Here is a 16,390-nt window from a genome sequence, read left to right as displayed (position 1 = left end):
TGCTTAAGCTCTGGGGCAATCGAGCACAGTTAATATTTCTTCCTGTTTTACTGCACGAGTCTATTGACCCGTGGCCAAATCTCAGCGTCCGTTCTGTTCCACCGCATTCATTTTGCAAGCGCGGTCAAATAAAGCCCTTCACCTGACTTCACCGCAAATTTAGGATTGAATATTAGCAGGGAAGTCATTAGTCCACGTTACTGAGCCCCTTTCCTGCTTTGGGGATTAGCTTTTGAGTCTTGTGCTGCATGAGACAGATGGATATAGATCCCAGTAAGTTGAGGTGAAAGCTTTTAGGTCTGGCGTTACATGTCCTCAGCAGATTTAGAGTTACATTCCACTACAGTAAAGATTATCACTGTGCAACTGATTACCAGATGAAAGTTAGCCAGGTGGACGATTTCACTTGGCATCTTAAAGGCATGTCAGTAACTCACTGATAGAACTTTTCATGAATCGCTACCAGTAATCGCTACCATTTTATGCCTTCATGATGAGTTGGAGTAATAGTGGTTACTTGCCAAATCAGTTAATATACACCTGTATATCTTGCACTGAGCCAAATTTTGTTTAAAGGTGCTCTGTGTAGTTTTGGGGAAGACATTTTAATCAGAAGAGTAAGATCTTCACTGACTTCTTTTTCAGGACTGAATAAACTCAATAAACAAACTGACCTTAAAGAACAACACCACAACAACAACAGTTGGTATTTTTACCTAATATTATAAATATTTACATTCTGAGTTTGAATTTCTTCTCCCAAACTACATAGTGTCCTTTAATGCTAAATAAAAGCAACTTTTGTGGCTGTTGGCTGCATGTTTTCAGGTAACAGTCAAAGCTACAATCGGCAGCGAGCCCCCTTGGGATCTGATTGTTCTGGCCTAATCTCTGCCAAGCTAATAGATTTACCCTGTGCTGCCGTGTTGTCTTTAATTACTGTATCTCATGACACTTGGGTGGTCTGTGTGTTGCTATTTGCATGGCTTACTGCCGGATCAACTCTTTAAGCACGGAGTTGTTATTCGCTCTGAGGTGTCTGAAAAAAAAGATTATAAAACCCTCCGCTTTCTTTCCGTCTTGCTCACTTGCTCCATCGTTTTCTCTCCGGTGGCCACATGATTGGTGTTTGTGTCTGCGGATCATCCATCACCAGCGAGTTTGACTGAGAGGCACATATTTATCTAATTCTGATTTATTTCACCCCCATCGCTAATGGCTCCTAGTTTATGACCCCACGCACACATTGTTTTGGACAGATGGCGTTTCATTGGTGAAACAGAAGTTCCTCAGGCTTTGTATAGCAGCCTTTCTCCCCCTCTCCGTTCTCCTTCTCATAGCTCATTTCATTGCCGTAATGCATATATGTGTTTATGTCTGTACTGCATCACTATCAGAACTGAGAGACGGAAGAGCGGAGGCTTGAAGTCCTACTTCCAGACACATCAAGATAATAAGTAGGATGATAAGATGGATCAGGCATTCCAAACACAGCAAGTGGTTTCATAAACTTGCATATTTATGTATCAGACTCCCACACTCCCTTTGCCAAGCTGTCTTCCCTGTGCACACTCTAACACTGATACTAATAGGTGTCATTTGGTGCAATTCGCCAGCAAGGGAAGAATGATGTGCATTATAAGAAAAGCAAAGAAGAGGGGAGAGCGTAGGTGTTTCAAAGTGCCTGAGTTTGACTCCAGTGAGAGACTGTTAGTGACAAGTGTGTATGCCTGTGTATGTGTGTGTGTGGGCACATTTGTTCTGCGCAAGACAGAAACAGGATAGGATGTGGAGAGACGGAAAGGGAGAAATAGAGATTGATCCAGGGAAGATGGCAGACAGGAAGAGGGAGAAAAAAAGGGGGAGAATGCAAGACTAAAGGAAAGGAGGAAAGCGAGAATGAGAGTAATGGCGGCGGCTGTTTGTGTGAGTGCATTAACAATGCTATAAAGTGGGCTCATCTCAGGACTTCCCATATAACTGCCATCTGTCTGGTTGTAAATCTGTAGGAGGCGGGGGAGAGGATGGGGTTAGGGTGGGGATGGTAGTGGGGGGGGGGGGCGCATAAGCAATAGGGACATGCCATCTGAGAAGAATGACAACCCATTCGCCAGTACTTCCTGTGCTTCATGACATGGCAGACATCTCGCCCTGGCAACATTAAGAGCAGCAACATGTCCTCCTGCAGAAAAAGGAAGATGGTGGTGGATAATCTTGCAACATGTGCGCCATCATGTCGGTGATTTTTCTCTCAGACGGATAAAAAAAAAGGTCTTGGTTTTATTCAGATGAATTGGCTGCTGTCCAGTGCAGACATTTACGTGAGGCGGGCAGAGATATGATACAGTTACTTTAATTTTTTTCATCGGATGCATTACGTTTGTCCTCTACAGGGTTTTGTGTTGTGTTTTTTTTTTTTTCTTGAAAAGGGATCTTTCCAAGGTCAGAGAGGAAGGGGGTGGCAAGTCATCCGTATTACAGCACCACCATATTAAGTTACACCAAGCATTACATTAATCTGTCAAGATTGCAATAAAATAGAGATCAGGATTAGGCCAAGTGAAAGTGAATATTTTAATCAGGCATGTATCTGTGTCCACTGTCCATAAACTGACCCGGGGGTTTATAGATGACTGAGGGGAGGAGGGAGAGGGGGATATTTGGGGAGGTTTGCATTATGATTCCATTTCAATTTTATCACCCCCACCAACCTCTTCCTTCTCCCCTCTGCAGGTCTGACACCACCTACCACGCCCCCACACAAAGCCAGTCAAGAGAATCCTTTCAAAGCATCGCTCAAAACCAAGTTGTCTTCATGTTCCTCCTCAGCCTTGGCATGCAAAAGAGCCAGGCTGGGCGAGTTGGGCCCCGGCGCTCTGGCCCCGGCCTCAGGTGCCTCAGGCGGGGGCCCCACAAGGAAGGGTCCCGAACAGACTGAGCTTTATGCCCAGCTGAGCAAAGCGTCCACCGCCCTCCCTTACTCCGTCACCCAACACACAGTGGGGGGTGGCCTTGAGGAGCATCGCGGCACTGGGAACAATAAGCGGGCGGCGTCCCGTGGCTACAGTGACCATGACTATTGCCAGGCATCAGCTAGCACTAAGAAGGATGGCGGCACAGCCACTGTTACCATGACTACAGCAGCGATGAAGGCTACCTCAGGTGCCACTGCTGCTTCCGTGCCAACTGCAGGCAAAGTGGAGGACAGGCATGTCGAATGTAAGGACTCAGCCATGCCACTGTCCTCTTCATCACCTTCATCTACTTGTTCTCCATTATCAGCTTCATCTGGTCCTTTGGCTAAGCAGCAGAATTTCGCCTCTGTGGTTGAAAAAGCAGCCTGGGTCCAGGAGTTGGGGAAGCAGACCCTTACTCAAACCACCCAGAACCCATTACAAGAGGCCACTACTGACGGGGACCAATATCACCTTTCTGCCACCAGCCGAAAGCTCCTCTGTGACAAGGAGATCAGAGCAGAACTCAATAAGCACTTTGGTCACCCCTTACACGCCCTTTACAGCCAGGGTGGCCAGGAGAGAGAACCAGTCAGCAAGGTGAACAAGGCTGCAGCCCCTCAGTCCCTTGTGGAGGGGGATGGCTACTACTCCCAGAGGCTGCCTGGCTCCAGCTACCTGCACCCAGGCTTCCTGCCCTTCCACGAAGAGCTCGAGCTGGGTGAGGGCCGTGAGAGTCGCTTCCTCTACCCATGGGAGGGCACACCCCTGGACCTACTTTTTGACTGCCCCCCCTGCTCTCCCTCCTGTTCCCCACCATCCAGCTGCTCCCCTTCGCGAGGCTCCGTCTCCCCACCGTCCTCCCTCCTCCTTTCGCCCAGTAGGCCTTTCTGCTGGACCAGCAGCGGCTCCCGCTCCCGTTCTCGTTCCCACTCCGGCTCCCGCAGCTCCTCCTCACACTACCGGAGGCGCTCCCTCTCCAGCTCACCTGACAGACGCCCCTCCTCCTGGTAAGTCATCTCTCTCTCTCCCACACACACACACACACACACACACACACACCGCCTGTTTTGGCTTAGCCTTGGTTGCTCCCCACCCATACAGTTTAAATAGAGCTTGGACCTGGCAGGGGATCTAGATTAGGTGTGTAAAACAGGCCTGATCAGTCGTCAGACCCTGGTGTCAGACAGGATAGACCCTGGAGACTCTTAGCATGGGTTCTTGACCTCCTGCTAGTCTTAGCCTTGCCTGGACTAAATGCAGGACAGATTTGTCGAGTCTCACACAAATAGATTTAACAGGTAAAAGAGAGGTGAAATGGATTCTAGTAGGGCTGGGCTATAGACTATAGACTGAGACTATACAGCAGCTTACATTTTAGACATCGTTGTGTCATGATATTTCAAAAGTGTTGTCTTTTCTTGGTTTAAAGGCTGCATTACAGTAAAGTGATGTTATTTTCTGAACTTACCAGACTGTTCTACTTGTTCTAATACTTGTCTTTATTCACTTAGTTATTATATCCGTGTTACTGATGATAATTTATCAAAAATCTCAGTGTTAATATTAAGTGAAAGTACCAATAGTCATCCCTACAATATTTTCGCAATACTGATATTGAGGTATTTGGTCAAAAAATCTATGATATTTGATTCTGTCACCCAGTCCTTGCATTTAAGAGATTTCAAATTATAAACATATATATCATGTCGCAATAAAGCCAGTTATGGAAAAAAATATATATTTCTGAGTTTGTATTATGACCTCATTAATATTGTAAATATTAAAATTCTGAGTTCAAAGCTCCTCTGCAAAACTACACAGTGTCCCTTTTAAAGCCCCATCACCCAGCCCAAGAATCTAACCAAATTGTCTGCAGTTGTTTTACTAACTAAATTCTGCCTGTCAGAACAGGTGGCCCCTTAGTTCCTATGAACTGACAAGGGGAAAAAAGGACTGGTTCAATGGTGTGATCTCCCTAAAACAACACACAATGAACAAAAAAAAGAAGAACCCAGGACAGGAAACACGCCAGAGGCACTGGACTTTTGAACAGTATGAGTTTTAATCTCTAGGCAGGGAGTTTTATTTGAGTGTCTTCCTCACACTCACCCCCCTTCCTCAGTCGCTCCCTCACACGCTCCTGTTTTTTGTTTGATGCCGGGGCTATTGTTTTAAGCGGCAGCTGTTGTTTTTACTGAGTGGCAAACCCTCCTCTTTTACATCCCCAGAGATGAAAGCCAAATCCAGGCTGTGGGAATGTAGTCTCAAAAAGCCCTCTCAAAAGAGACGCGTATCATCATAGCTCTGTGTGAGAACTACATTTCCCATGTTTCCCTTTGATCAGAGCCGAGGGGTTTTCTGTTGGCTTTTTTCTTTTTTTTGGTAGAAGAACAGATCCAAAGAGTAGATACTGAGGAGGATGTGAGGAAATTCAGTTTGTCAGTAGTAGTTCATTGAGTGGCTGGGACTCCACTGCAGTGACTCAGTTTGTTTGCCTGATTACTTAAAGGTCAGTTTACTCCACGGAGCCAATAGAATCACTTTATTCTGTTCGGGCCCTTGTTCTTCACTCTCCACCAACTTGCTCACAAATTATACAGTAATAGTCTCAAGGCATTCGATCAGAATCTGACACTGACAAGCTTTCTGAAAGCAGCAGGACAAGAAGCTTGTTATATTTTCATGCAAGAAAAGATAAATAGCAGCAAAAAACCTCAAAATCCCTCCTCTCTGTTTCAAGTTTCACAGAGTATGATCCTCGATGTTTCCAAACTGGCATTCCTTTGCTTCTCTGAGCTTCCCAAACTTCTCTCCCTCCATAATTCAAGCCTTCCCTCTTCAGCAACACTTCAATAATTAAGCATCAGAAGCTTACAGTGTGCAGAGGTACAAGCTCCACAGTCAGGCCACCGGGGCATACAGTATCGACCATTTCCCTCATACAACATAGATAGCAGGTGCATGTATATGCTGGCTCAGGTGTGTACGTAAAACTTCTGTCGAGAATTATGAACACTTTCTGTGGTCAAGGGTTAGAGTAGGACAAGGCTGAGGGAATTCTTTTTTATCTGGAATTAACCCAGTTTCTAACATCTAAATGGGCCTCGTGAATATCAAAGAAGTTCATTTGGTTCCCAAGAACAAATTAACCAAAGTGTCACAAGTTTTGAGAAGACAACAGTAACTTACAAGAGATTCTTTTTAAAGTGTTAGATGAACACCATTCTTAGGTGTTGCTAAAAATATTTTCATATTTTAACATTTCCTGTTTTTCCCCACAGGTCCCGTCACAACACAGACTCAAGCACTTTTCGTTCCAGGACTCACAAGAGCCCCCACCCTCAGTCTCGATCTCCTCTCAGCCGCAGGCCAAGGTGATTTTTTAAATGAATTATTTAACCTGCAATTTTGTATGTCATTAACCTTTGTTTAGTCGCATACGTCAGGTTGGGACACGTGTTTATTCTTAGCAACTGCCTGGGAGAATTCAAAAGGCCTTTTAATGTTACGCAAGGAAGGATGGCTGAAATGAAAAATAGTGTAACTTTTTCCTGTCACCACTCAGAAAAAGTTTGATCTCTCTGTGATTCCCTTTTCACATCAAGATCGAAGCTTCTCCACGGTCCACATGGGGACCCCGTGACAAACATTCAGGGCAAATATGTTTAATTGATCATGTTTTATTGGACTAGTGACAAAAGAATCCCAAATCATACTGATGCACACTCATACTTCACTCCTGATTTGATGCTCCCAGCTGTATAATGACACTTTTTCAACTTGGTGCGTCTGTAGTTTTCCATAAGCCACTGCAGAGGGGACCGTTTCATATGCAGAGAAGTACTGACACAGTGCAGAAAGAGAGAGAGAGAGAGAGAGAGAGAGAGAGAGAGAGAGAGAGAGAGAGAGAGAGAGAGAGGGAGAGAGGGAGAGAGGGAGAGAGAGAGGGAGAGAGAGAGGGAGAGGGAGGGAGACTGACACCATCTCAGCGCTCCGAGCTGATTTGGCACCCACGGGCCTAATGACATCAGACAAGCCCGAGAGTCGCTCATCAGTCGAAAACTTAACGGACACGTCTTACGCCAGTCTGGGGTGGGGGAGAAAGTTGCACTTTTCCTTCTTGATGAAGCCCTAACTAAGCAGAAAGTAATGACATGTGAAGTTGTGCTGACAGTTGCAGCTGCCTGGCTCCCCAACCGCGCCGCTCGCCGGCACTCCCGCGGGTCCATCCTGTGGGCTCCATAATCATAGCGACGGCGAAGAGACGTCTTATTAACATGTCTATTTCCTTTCCTTTGCAACCATCAGTGGTGAGAAAACAGTAGTCCTTGGTGACGACTGGGAATTGTTCTTCACAGGCGTCAACAGAAAGGGTGAATTTAAAGGACGAGCCAGGACACTGATGTCATACGTATCCTTTCCTCCACAGGTATGACAGCTACGAGGAGTACCAGCACGAGAGGCTGAAGAGGGAGGAGTACCGCCGGGACTACGAGAAGCGGGAGTTTGAAAGGGCCGAGCAGAGAGAGAGGCAAAGGCAAAAAGCAATAGTGAGTCAACTGACACAAATGCCATCTAATTTCCTCTTCTTCTTTCAATGCTTGACTTTACTCCTGCTGACGCTGATAAGAGAACATATGCAATCACTGCTGTGGCACATGTACAAATCCTGCAAACACGAAGAAACCTCCCACAGACACACACACATTACCAAGGATGAGACAGCCTGCAGCCTAGTGTGCCATGTGCCACAGTGTCTCCCCACTGAAAGAATACATACAAAGTGAGTTCCTGAATGATTCAGGCGACAGGCCCTTCCTCTTTATCTCCGGGTTGTGTATTTTTAACGTCTCTGTCGTCTGGAAACACTGTCGCCTCTTATTAATCACACCACAGGGGTAAAATGCAAAAATAGTGGAAAACAGCAACTAGGAGAGCAAGATGGCGGAAAGGGCAAAAAAGGAAACGGCCACTGATTCTCTTGAGCTCTTTTCCTTTTTCTGTATCTGTTTCAAAATTCCGCCTGATGCAGTGAATATCACATTTCTGCCATATCTCCTCTCTCCATGTCTCAGTGTGAAATTACTCAGGTTTCCAGCGGGGTAACGCTACTACCACCCGTTGATAAAGCGCACATTAAGTGATGCAGGAATGCAAACCTGGCTTGGCATGCATACATTTTCAGAGATGGAGAGACAAACAATTACAAGCAGTGCAGCTCGAGCTGTCAAACAAGGTTTGGGAGGCCAGGGACGTGAGAGCGTCTCCTTCTGTCTGCCTGTCTGTGTGTCTGTCTCTCACTCTCTGTTTTTGCCTCATTCTCTCACTCACACACACACACACACACACACACCCACACACAGGCAGCCCTCCGGGTGCCATCAAGAAAAGGCCGCCTATTTATCAGTTGTCAGCAACTAAAGCCCTAATTCAGCAAATACTTTTTTTGTCTCTAACAGTATGTGAGCATTAAAGAGAGTGGAAAAAGCATAAAAACAGTCATCTGTAGTTAATTTGTAATTTTTTTTGACTACTTTATATAAGTCTAACGGGGCAAAGGTAAACTTTGAGTTTAGTGCCCGGCCACTGATTTACATACATGTCCCCATACCCTCCAGACAGCACTCAACATTTGAACAGGCCTCAGTGGACTTGGCCCAGTAATGGCAAGTAAATGAATGAATAAATAAATAATACAAGTGATACTCTGTAGCCCCAGGCTTGTGCTGTATTATATGATTAGCAGATGCAATTAAATTACTCAAAAGCTGTAATTGCAGCCTGGTGCAGTATGTTCCTAAATTATTCCACTATGACCCCCGCGTCCTCTGAGGTTCAAGGAAATCCATGTTTTTTTGCCCTGTGGCTCACCTCTTAATGCTCCCTCTCTCTTGGCAATGAATACACTTACAATATTAACAGACCTCTCATTTAGCAGCCATGCCTAGTTTGCTGTGTACTGTGAATTTGACTCCCATGTTGAGAGAAAGAAACAGGCGTGTTGTTTTTTTTTTTTTCTGATCCATGGCTGAGTCACCCTCGCAGCTTTATTTTTAGAAAAGAAGAAGCAGCCCCAAACTTAAGACATGGCATCATTTGATAAAAATCACTCTGCCCCTGGTTGATGAGTTGCAGAGAGAAAAAGGAATTGTAGTGCCAAGGAAGACTGAGGGCGCTCTATCTGCAACTCTATCAGATAACGGGGAAGCAAGCCGAACCAATCACAGAGGAACACAACAGGCAGACAGAGGAGGGGGACAAAAAGAAACGGGGGCTTAAAGTCAGCTGCAGTATCCACAGGAGTGATCAAGACCAATTCATTAGGGCTCGGTGAAGAGAGAGGGAGGGAGGGGAAAAGGAAAAACAGACCCCCCCTTTTAATCTCCTTCCTTCGCTCTGTCTTTCCTCTTAACGAGCAGGAGGAGAGACGGGTGGTGTACGTGGGGCGACTGAGGTCCGACTGCACCCGGACAGAGTTGAAGCGCCGCTTTGAAGTCTTTGGCGAAATTGAAGAATGTGCAGTGAACTTGAGGGACGATGGGTAAGGCCTAAGGACTTTCTGTGCATGTGTCTAATATTAGTGTAGCAGCACTGCTGTAACTGTTGATCTTAAAGCAAAGGCAAGTCTTGAAGGTCTTAGACAAAGACAGAGCTTTTGCAGTCTCAGAGTGTCTCCCAATCCATCTAATTCTGGGCCTACAGAGCCCCAAAGATACACTTTTATTGATTCTCTTTTGCATATAAATAGCGTGATCGTCATCTAAGACAAGGCCCCATGTTCAGTTATTATTGCCCCCACAGCTCCACTCTGACGTATCATTTTCTATTCTTGACCAGGGACAATTTTGGCTTCATCACATACCGCTACACTTGCGACGCCTTCGCCGCCCTTGAGAACGGACACACCTTACGCAGGTCAAACGAGCCTCAGTTCGAGCTGTGCTTTGGCGGGCAAAAGCAGTTCTGCAAATCACATTACACAGACTTGGGTAAGTGCAGCTTTGTTCTCTCCATCAGCCCCCTGCAGTCATGCAGTATATTTGTGTAGCTGCGAGGACTGTCAGTGAAAAGAGAAAAACGGGGGGGGGGGGGGGGAATCAGACAGAAAAAAAAGGGATGTTTTCAGATCAAAAGAGAGCCATCTCTGTGCTTGTAGGCATTAATGTCCACCAGGCATTCGTGGCTCAATAGGGCAAAGAGAGTTCAGAGGTCAGCCTGTGAACATACATCAACAATAGAGCTCCATTTCCTTCCTGCTAGTAGCTGTATCATCTTAAGGAAAACGAGGCGGATTCACTCATTACTCACGTGGATGCTTGTTTCTACTTTGTCGAAATGAAACGCAAGACAAGATAGCACTTAAAAGCAGCTGTGCAGCTGTTGTGTACAAGATGAGTTTTCATCCGCCGTTGGATATGTGTATGCGTGGGTGTGGGAATCACTTTTAAGAGCATGGAGACGAGGAGAGATGAAATTACGAGGGAGAAGAAAGACAAAAAAAAAAACAAGCAAGAAGAGGTGAGGAAGAGGAAGGTGGGAGCAAGGTGAAGTCCCAGCAACCCCTCCTCCCTCTAGAGCCAGGTTCCATCTGTTACCAGCTGTTGAGTTTTGATGTGGCATGTAGGGGCCGGTCATTTACATAAGAGGGAGGGGCCACTGTGGGAGCATACCTACTTATGCCTACTTATTCATACTCAGTGCCGTTGTTGGGAGTCAGGGGGTTGTTGCTATAGCAGAATTCATCTAACGTAAGTGATTCCTTAGAGCAAACATGCATGTGTGAAGCTGATGTAAGTACATGGCTTCTACATTGATCAGATGCATAAATCTCAGACAGAAATGTGTACTCACATGGATGCAGCTGAGGGTTGAATGACGCACATGATAAATAATGCAAGATATGAATGAAATCGAGGCTTTTTCCTCTGGCATGATGCCCCACTTTATGACGTGAGGGGAAGAAGACTTTCTTCTCTTCCGCTAGTTGCATTTGTTTAGATAATCGAGCAGCCCTGTTGAAACTTACAGGACCAATGAGTAGCGATGACATGCGTGGTTGCAACTTGCCTCACCCTCCCGTACGGACCCCTTCCCTCTGTACACATAAAAGTCTCGTTCAAAGGTAACAAAAAATACAATGATTCTTAGTTTCAGGTGATCATACACCAATGAAAACATAGTTATGAATATTTTATCCCATATTTGCCAATAGTTCTTCCTAAGTCCTACACACTGGAGCTTTAAGCGAACGATACCCCATTATATTAAGTGCTGCACATCAACAAAAGCTAATCTCCCCCATTCTATGATGACATATAAGATGGTTATTGACTCTTGCATCTGCAGCCAGTTTTTATTTACCAGCAGAATGTGAGGTCAAGAATGTATAATGTGCCGCTACAGGAGGGTCAACAGGTCACCGGAGAGAAAAGGAGCACTTTCCTCAATAAATGAAGCAGTTACTATACATTTTCAAAGCACATGCTTGAAGCCATCAGCTTTTAAAGAGAGGACATGATGAGAAATTGACACACACAGAAACAGTTGCTAATCCCGAAGCCTTGAGGATAGACATTATGCTGAGATTGACTAATCAGTCTACTGAAATGGAAAGGCCTTCATTCGACCGCCTCTTTGTCAGTAACAGGCTATTTTGGTCTGATAGCACAGGGTTAAGAGATTGAGAGGACGGGAGAATCTTATAATAGTGTGGTATCCAAACCTCTTCCCCGTCTTCTCAATCTTGCGGGCGCTTGCTTCTTTTTTCTTTCTTTTTTTTTTTTGTTTTCGGAGACACTGTCCATTAGTTTTAAGTAGAGCACCGGGGTATTTTTCATCCCTCAAGGTGCGCAGTGTGACACAATCCAGCCCTTGGCCATTGCATTAGATCACGACTGGCGTCTTCCAGCTGCCATGGTCATACCCATTTCTCAAAGCTCTCCGAGTGTGCTGCTGGGCCCTTTGGGGGCCCCATTTGTGAAGCTGTCTGTTGGCAGAGATAAGATACTCTTTATGTATTATCAGGCTGATCAGGAAAAATAGGACATATGAGAGATGGACAGACAGAAGGATTTGCTTTCAAGCGTATTGCCTCCATGTAAAAAAAGGCACTTTTTTATGGACTCACTATTTGAATTATCAGGTAGTAGGTTGTTGTGTAAAAATCCAGTTACCAAAAGACAGGAAACAAATTTGTTTTCTTTCACAGGAAGATGTACATCTGAAAACTCTCTAGTCAACAGAATAATAACTACAGATGGGTGACAATTTAAAGGGGCACTATGTAGTTGGAGAAAACTTTCAAACTCAGAATTTTTATTTTCACAATATTAATGAGGTAATAATACAAACTCAGATATATTTATTTTTTTCATAACTGGATAAACAAGCTGTTCTCAGAGGAAAATAAGGTCCCCAGAGCATTGTTTGAAGCTAGAAAGGTGGCAGGGTCCACCACATATAAACAAAGTAACTCAGTATGAAATTGTATTTTCACAAAAAGAGTTTGTTTATTTAGTTTGTTATGGCACAACAGGAATTGAAGTTCTTTCTCTTATAATTAAAATCTATTCCCCAAAACTACATAGTGCACCTTTAAAGGAAAAACCAACACAAACCTCCTTCTCCATGGAGCCTTATCCATTATCTCATAGGTGTTCACTTGATTCACATCATTTTCATTCTCATCAAACTTTTCACTGATCCCACGTCCTTTTTAAAAGCATCTGCCCTTTTCTTTCTTTCCTCTTTAATTTGTCACCCAGCTATCAAACTAACACCGAGCTATACATGACCAAGCAAGAGTGGCTGAAGGCAGAATTTTCTGTGAAGTGATCCTCTTGTTTTATGTGGGATTTCAAAGAAATCCTGCTCAGCTCATCACTGACCACAATCCTTTTATTGCCGCTTCCAGACTCCCATTCGGACGACTTTGATCCAGCCTCCACAAAAAGCAAGTATGACTCCATGGATTTTGACAGCTTGCTGAGGGAGGCCCAGCGCAGCCTGAGAAGGTAACCAGTTCAGTGGCACCTGCTGTCTGTCACAAAGAGGGACTCCTGATACCTCACTGTTGTTTCTCGCTCCTTTGACGACGAGACTACCAGAAGTTTTACACTCTATGTCATAGAGTATATAAAAATAAGTCTATAGACCTATATCAATATAAATGAATATATCAAAAATAAAGTTTACATGAACATAGCTGCTGAAGAGCTGGGAAGAGACAATGCATTCTGGGAAAGCCAGTGAACCCTCAGTACCTGGTGCACAGGTTTGGTGCACTCTACTGCTGTACAACCATCGATGAAAGAAGAAAAGAACAAACTTTCATGATTTTTTTTTTTTCTCCAAGCACTACAAGGCCCACAATTCTTTGGGAGTGAAAACATGCAGCTTGTTCAGCCAGATTTGTTTTCTTTTGCTGTTGATTTTCTTTCTTTTTTTCCCTCAAATCTGGTGTTTGGATCTAGTGTTACATTACAAACCAGAGTATAGGGAACTGTATCTTGGAGGTAAAAATTCTCAAGGTAACATTGTTGTCTACATTTTAAGAAGAAATGTAGCCGTGTATTTACAAATACTATAAAAAGGAATATTTTTATTTTATGTACATATCGGATAAAGTTCTTTATTTGTTACAGCTATGCACTGTAAAATGCAGCCTTTTTTAAAAATGAGGAGAAAATTTCTTAATTCAGAATGTCGATCTGTAGTAATTACAATACTGTAAAACATATTGTACACCTACATGATGTTTAGAAGACATGATATGATTGTAAAAAAAAAAAAGAAAAAAGATGTGTCCGATTGCTCATTTTGAGGGAGCATGTGAACAAACGTCCTTTTTTAAGTTATTTTGTCGGGGAAAAAAACAGTCACCCATGTATAGTTTTATCTGTTTATAAAGTTTCTCAATCAGTGTTTTTGCTTATACAACCAGTGTAAAATGCATTTTTAACGTGTTTTTCATGATTGTAAAAAAAAGGTACCCCATTTTTTATTAATTATTTCTGAAGCAATCAGTATATATATACAGTATATATATATATATATGTATATGTATATATATATAAAACTCAGTTTGATTTCATTGCTTTGTATGGTTCTGGTTTTGATTACCTTCAGTGAAAGAGAATACAGCATTCAAATCTTTTCAATCAGTCCAAATACATATTTATCTATTTATTTTAATATTTGAATCAAGAATATTTATGGGCTCCATTTCACATGGCGTACCTCATGAGATTTATTTACTGTTTATGTTGTCCTTCGATTTGTGTTATTTAACTTGCAATCACTAGACAGGGTGTACAATAAATGCTTTGGTGGGGATAATATATTACCTTCTATGCCTTTCCAAAACAATCAAAACATTCAGCTAATCACTCCAGCAGTCAGCCCTCCTTCATCATTTTAGTGATTTCTGTCTCCACCATCAGTCACATCTGCAGTCGCTGTCTTTTTTCTTTCCACACAGAAGCAGAACATGAAGCAATAAAATGATTTAGCAGGAATTTTGTTGTACCACTGTAAACACTTGTTATCATCGCTCCACTCACGCTTGATTATGTGAATGCCAAACGAAAGTTTACAATTTTCCTTTTCCTGAATTTTTTAAAGATCTTGTATTTGATGTACTATATATATATATAAAATGATGATACTACTAATATTATTCACAATAATTACAAGATGATTAATAATAATAACAATGATAATAATATAAATGAAAGAAAAAACTATATAAAAAGCAATAAATTATTTTTCAGAGTTGTATTTTAGCTCCTATTGTTGTGTGATTTTTGGACTTGACCCATTACCCAGTCGCTGGTAGCTAGGATGACCCCATTCCAGTATCTCTGCATTTCATCACCGTGACATCACCCTGTGCGGTAAACACTTGATTGTCACCTGCTCTCACGTGCTGCTCTTCCCTTTAAGATGTAATTGAGTCTATGTGATTGTAATGCACGCATTACTTTGTGACATCTGTGCAAACGTGACTCTTAACTCCGCCCTGTGTGTAAAAAAATGTGTCGAGTTGAAACTGTTTGTTGTGTAGTGCATGGCTATTCCAGGATGACAGTCGGTACAGCGCATACCACTTTGGATATCTGCCTCTCAGCTGTCTTAACTGGCAGATTTTAAATGACATTCTATAAGCCTAGAGAAAAACTACTCAACAATGTATCGCATGCCGCACCACTTTCCATCACCCCACCCCCCCCCCCACCCCCCACCCCCGCTCACAGTCCAGATATCACAGCGCTGTCGACATGACATAAAAGGTAACCTTGCGGTTTCTGGTTCAATTAATATCCCGTTTCGAGCGCCAGCCAAGTAATGAGAGAACCGGCTTCCATCACAGGAAGGAAAAAATCTTTTGTATGAAAGCTTTGCTGATCACAGGCTCCCTTTCATGGAGTTTGACTGTGGAGACAAGAAGCAGCTAATTTTCATGATGCAAAGAGGCTAAAATTGGTTGAAAAGAAGGAATAAAAAAAAACCCTTTACCTGTGTTTTAACATTGTTTTACTTTTTTGCTGTCTGTATAGCGTTTGGGTAATGGTGTCGTGTCCCATTTGATAGATGTGGCTTTAATCATTGTAATAAAAAAATGCTTTGTAAATTGCCTAGAGTAGCAATATATTATAACACCTTATGGTTCAAATTTCAACTGTGGCGGACTTTTTAATAATGTGACCTACTGAGGACTTGCCACTGCTTAAACGTTTGTTGGGTAATCATGTTTCTTTTGGAAGGACAATATGTGTATGAGCAAATGTATGTATGTATGCGTGATTTTAGGCAGGTGTGTGTTTGTTTCTGGAGGTTTGTGCGTGTGTGTGATTGAGGGGGAGGGAGGGAGGGAGGGGTTCGCTGTGGGTTGTTACCTGTTTGTGTCCTATCCACGTTGCCTTCTGCCAAGTCCTTACCAATGCCTTTGTGGTTCTACCTATTGTACGACTTTCTTGTGAATTTCATTTTTTATGTGCAATTCTCATCAGCCTCACCATGCCAATAAAGGGAAATGTGTTTGAAAAAAAAAGAAAACCTTTCTTTCTTTTAGTGGCTCCCCTATTATCTCCCTTTCCCTGTGATGAATGTCCCTTCATCAAGCGCTGTTGTACCACTTTCAGTCAGCGCCGTGGAATGATTATGATTTGTGCTCTCTCTGATTACTATCAAGGAGACATCCTTGAAGTTTTTAAGAAGGGAGATTTAAAAGTTATGAAAACAATGCTCGCTGTAAATGTGGCTTCCAAATAAATTCATCATCCCTCCCTCCTGCGCTTATATATCAAAGTGTTGAATGAAAGCTGACTGACGCGGGGGGAATGACACAAGCCCGTCCTCAGCACATCTGTCTCCCTCTGAAGTTTCTCCCCTAATAAAGAAACTCGGCTTAATTCAGAGCAACTTCCCTCTTT

General features: G+C 43.3%; 1 protein-coding gene across 6 annotated transcripts in view; it reads left to right on the top strand.

Annotated features, from left to right (window-relative positions):
• Nucleotides 1-16,013, top strand: part of ppargc1a (peroxisome proliferator-activated receptor gamma, coactivator 1 alpha) — a 267,696-nt gene extending 251,683 nt beyond the window's left edge. For all 6 annotated transcript variants that reach the window (XM_073475249.1, XM_073475251.1, XM_073475248.1 and 3 more), the window contains exons 8-13: nt 2,734-3,964; nt 6,239-6,331; nt 7,387-7,507; nt 9,377-9,498; nt 9,795-9,946; nt 12,871-16,013. In XM_073475249.1, the coding sequence (XP_073331350.1) occupies nt 2,734-3,964; nt 6,239-6,331; nt 7,387-7,507; nt 9,377-9,498; nt 9,795-9,946; nt 12,871-12,974 (1,823 nt within the window). In that variant the 3' untranslated portion in view covers nt 12,975-16,013. The remainder of the gene's footprint in view (nt 1-2,733; nt 3,965-6,238; nt 6,332-7,386; nt 7,508-9,376; nt 9,499-9,794; nt 9,947-12,870) is intronic.
• Nucleotides 16,014-16,390: the final 377 nt, after the last annotated feature.

This window comes from Pagrus major, chromosome 10, assembly GCF_040436345.1.
Source record: "Pagrus major chromosome 10, Pma_NU_1.0".
Classification (NCBI taxonomy): domain Eukaryota; kingdom Metazoa; phylum Chordata; class Actinopteri; order Spariformes; family Sparidae; genus Pagrus; species Pagrus major.
This window is presented reverse-complemented; position numbering and strand designations above follow the sequence as displayed.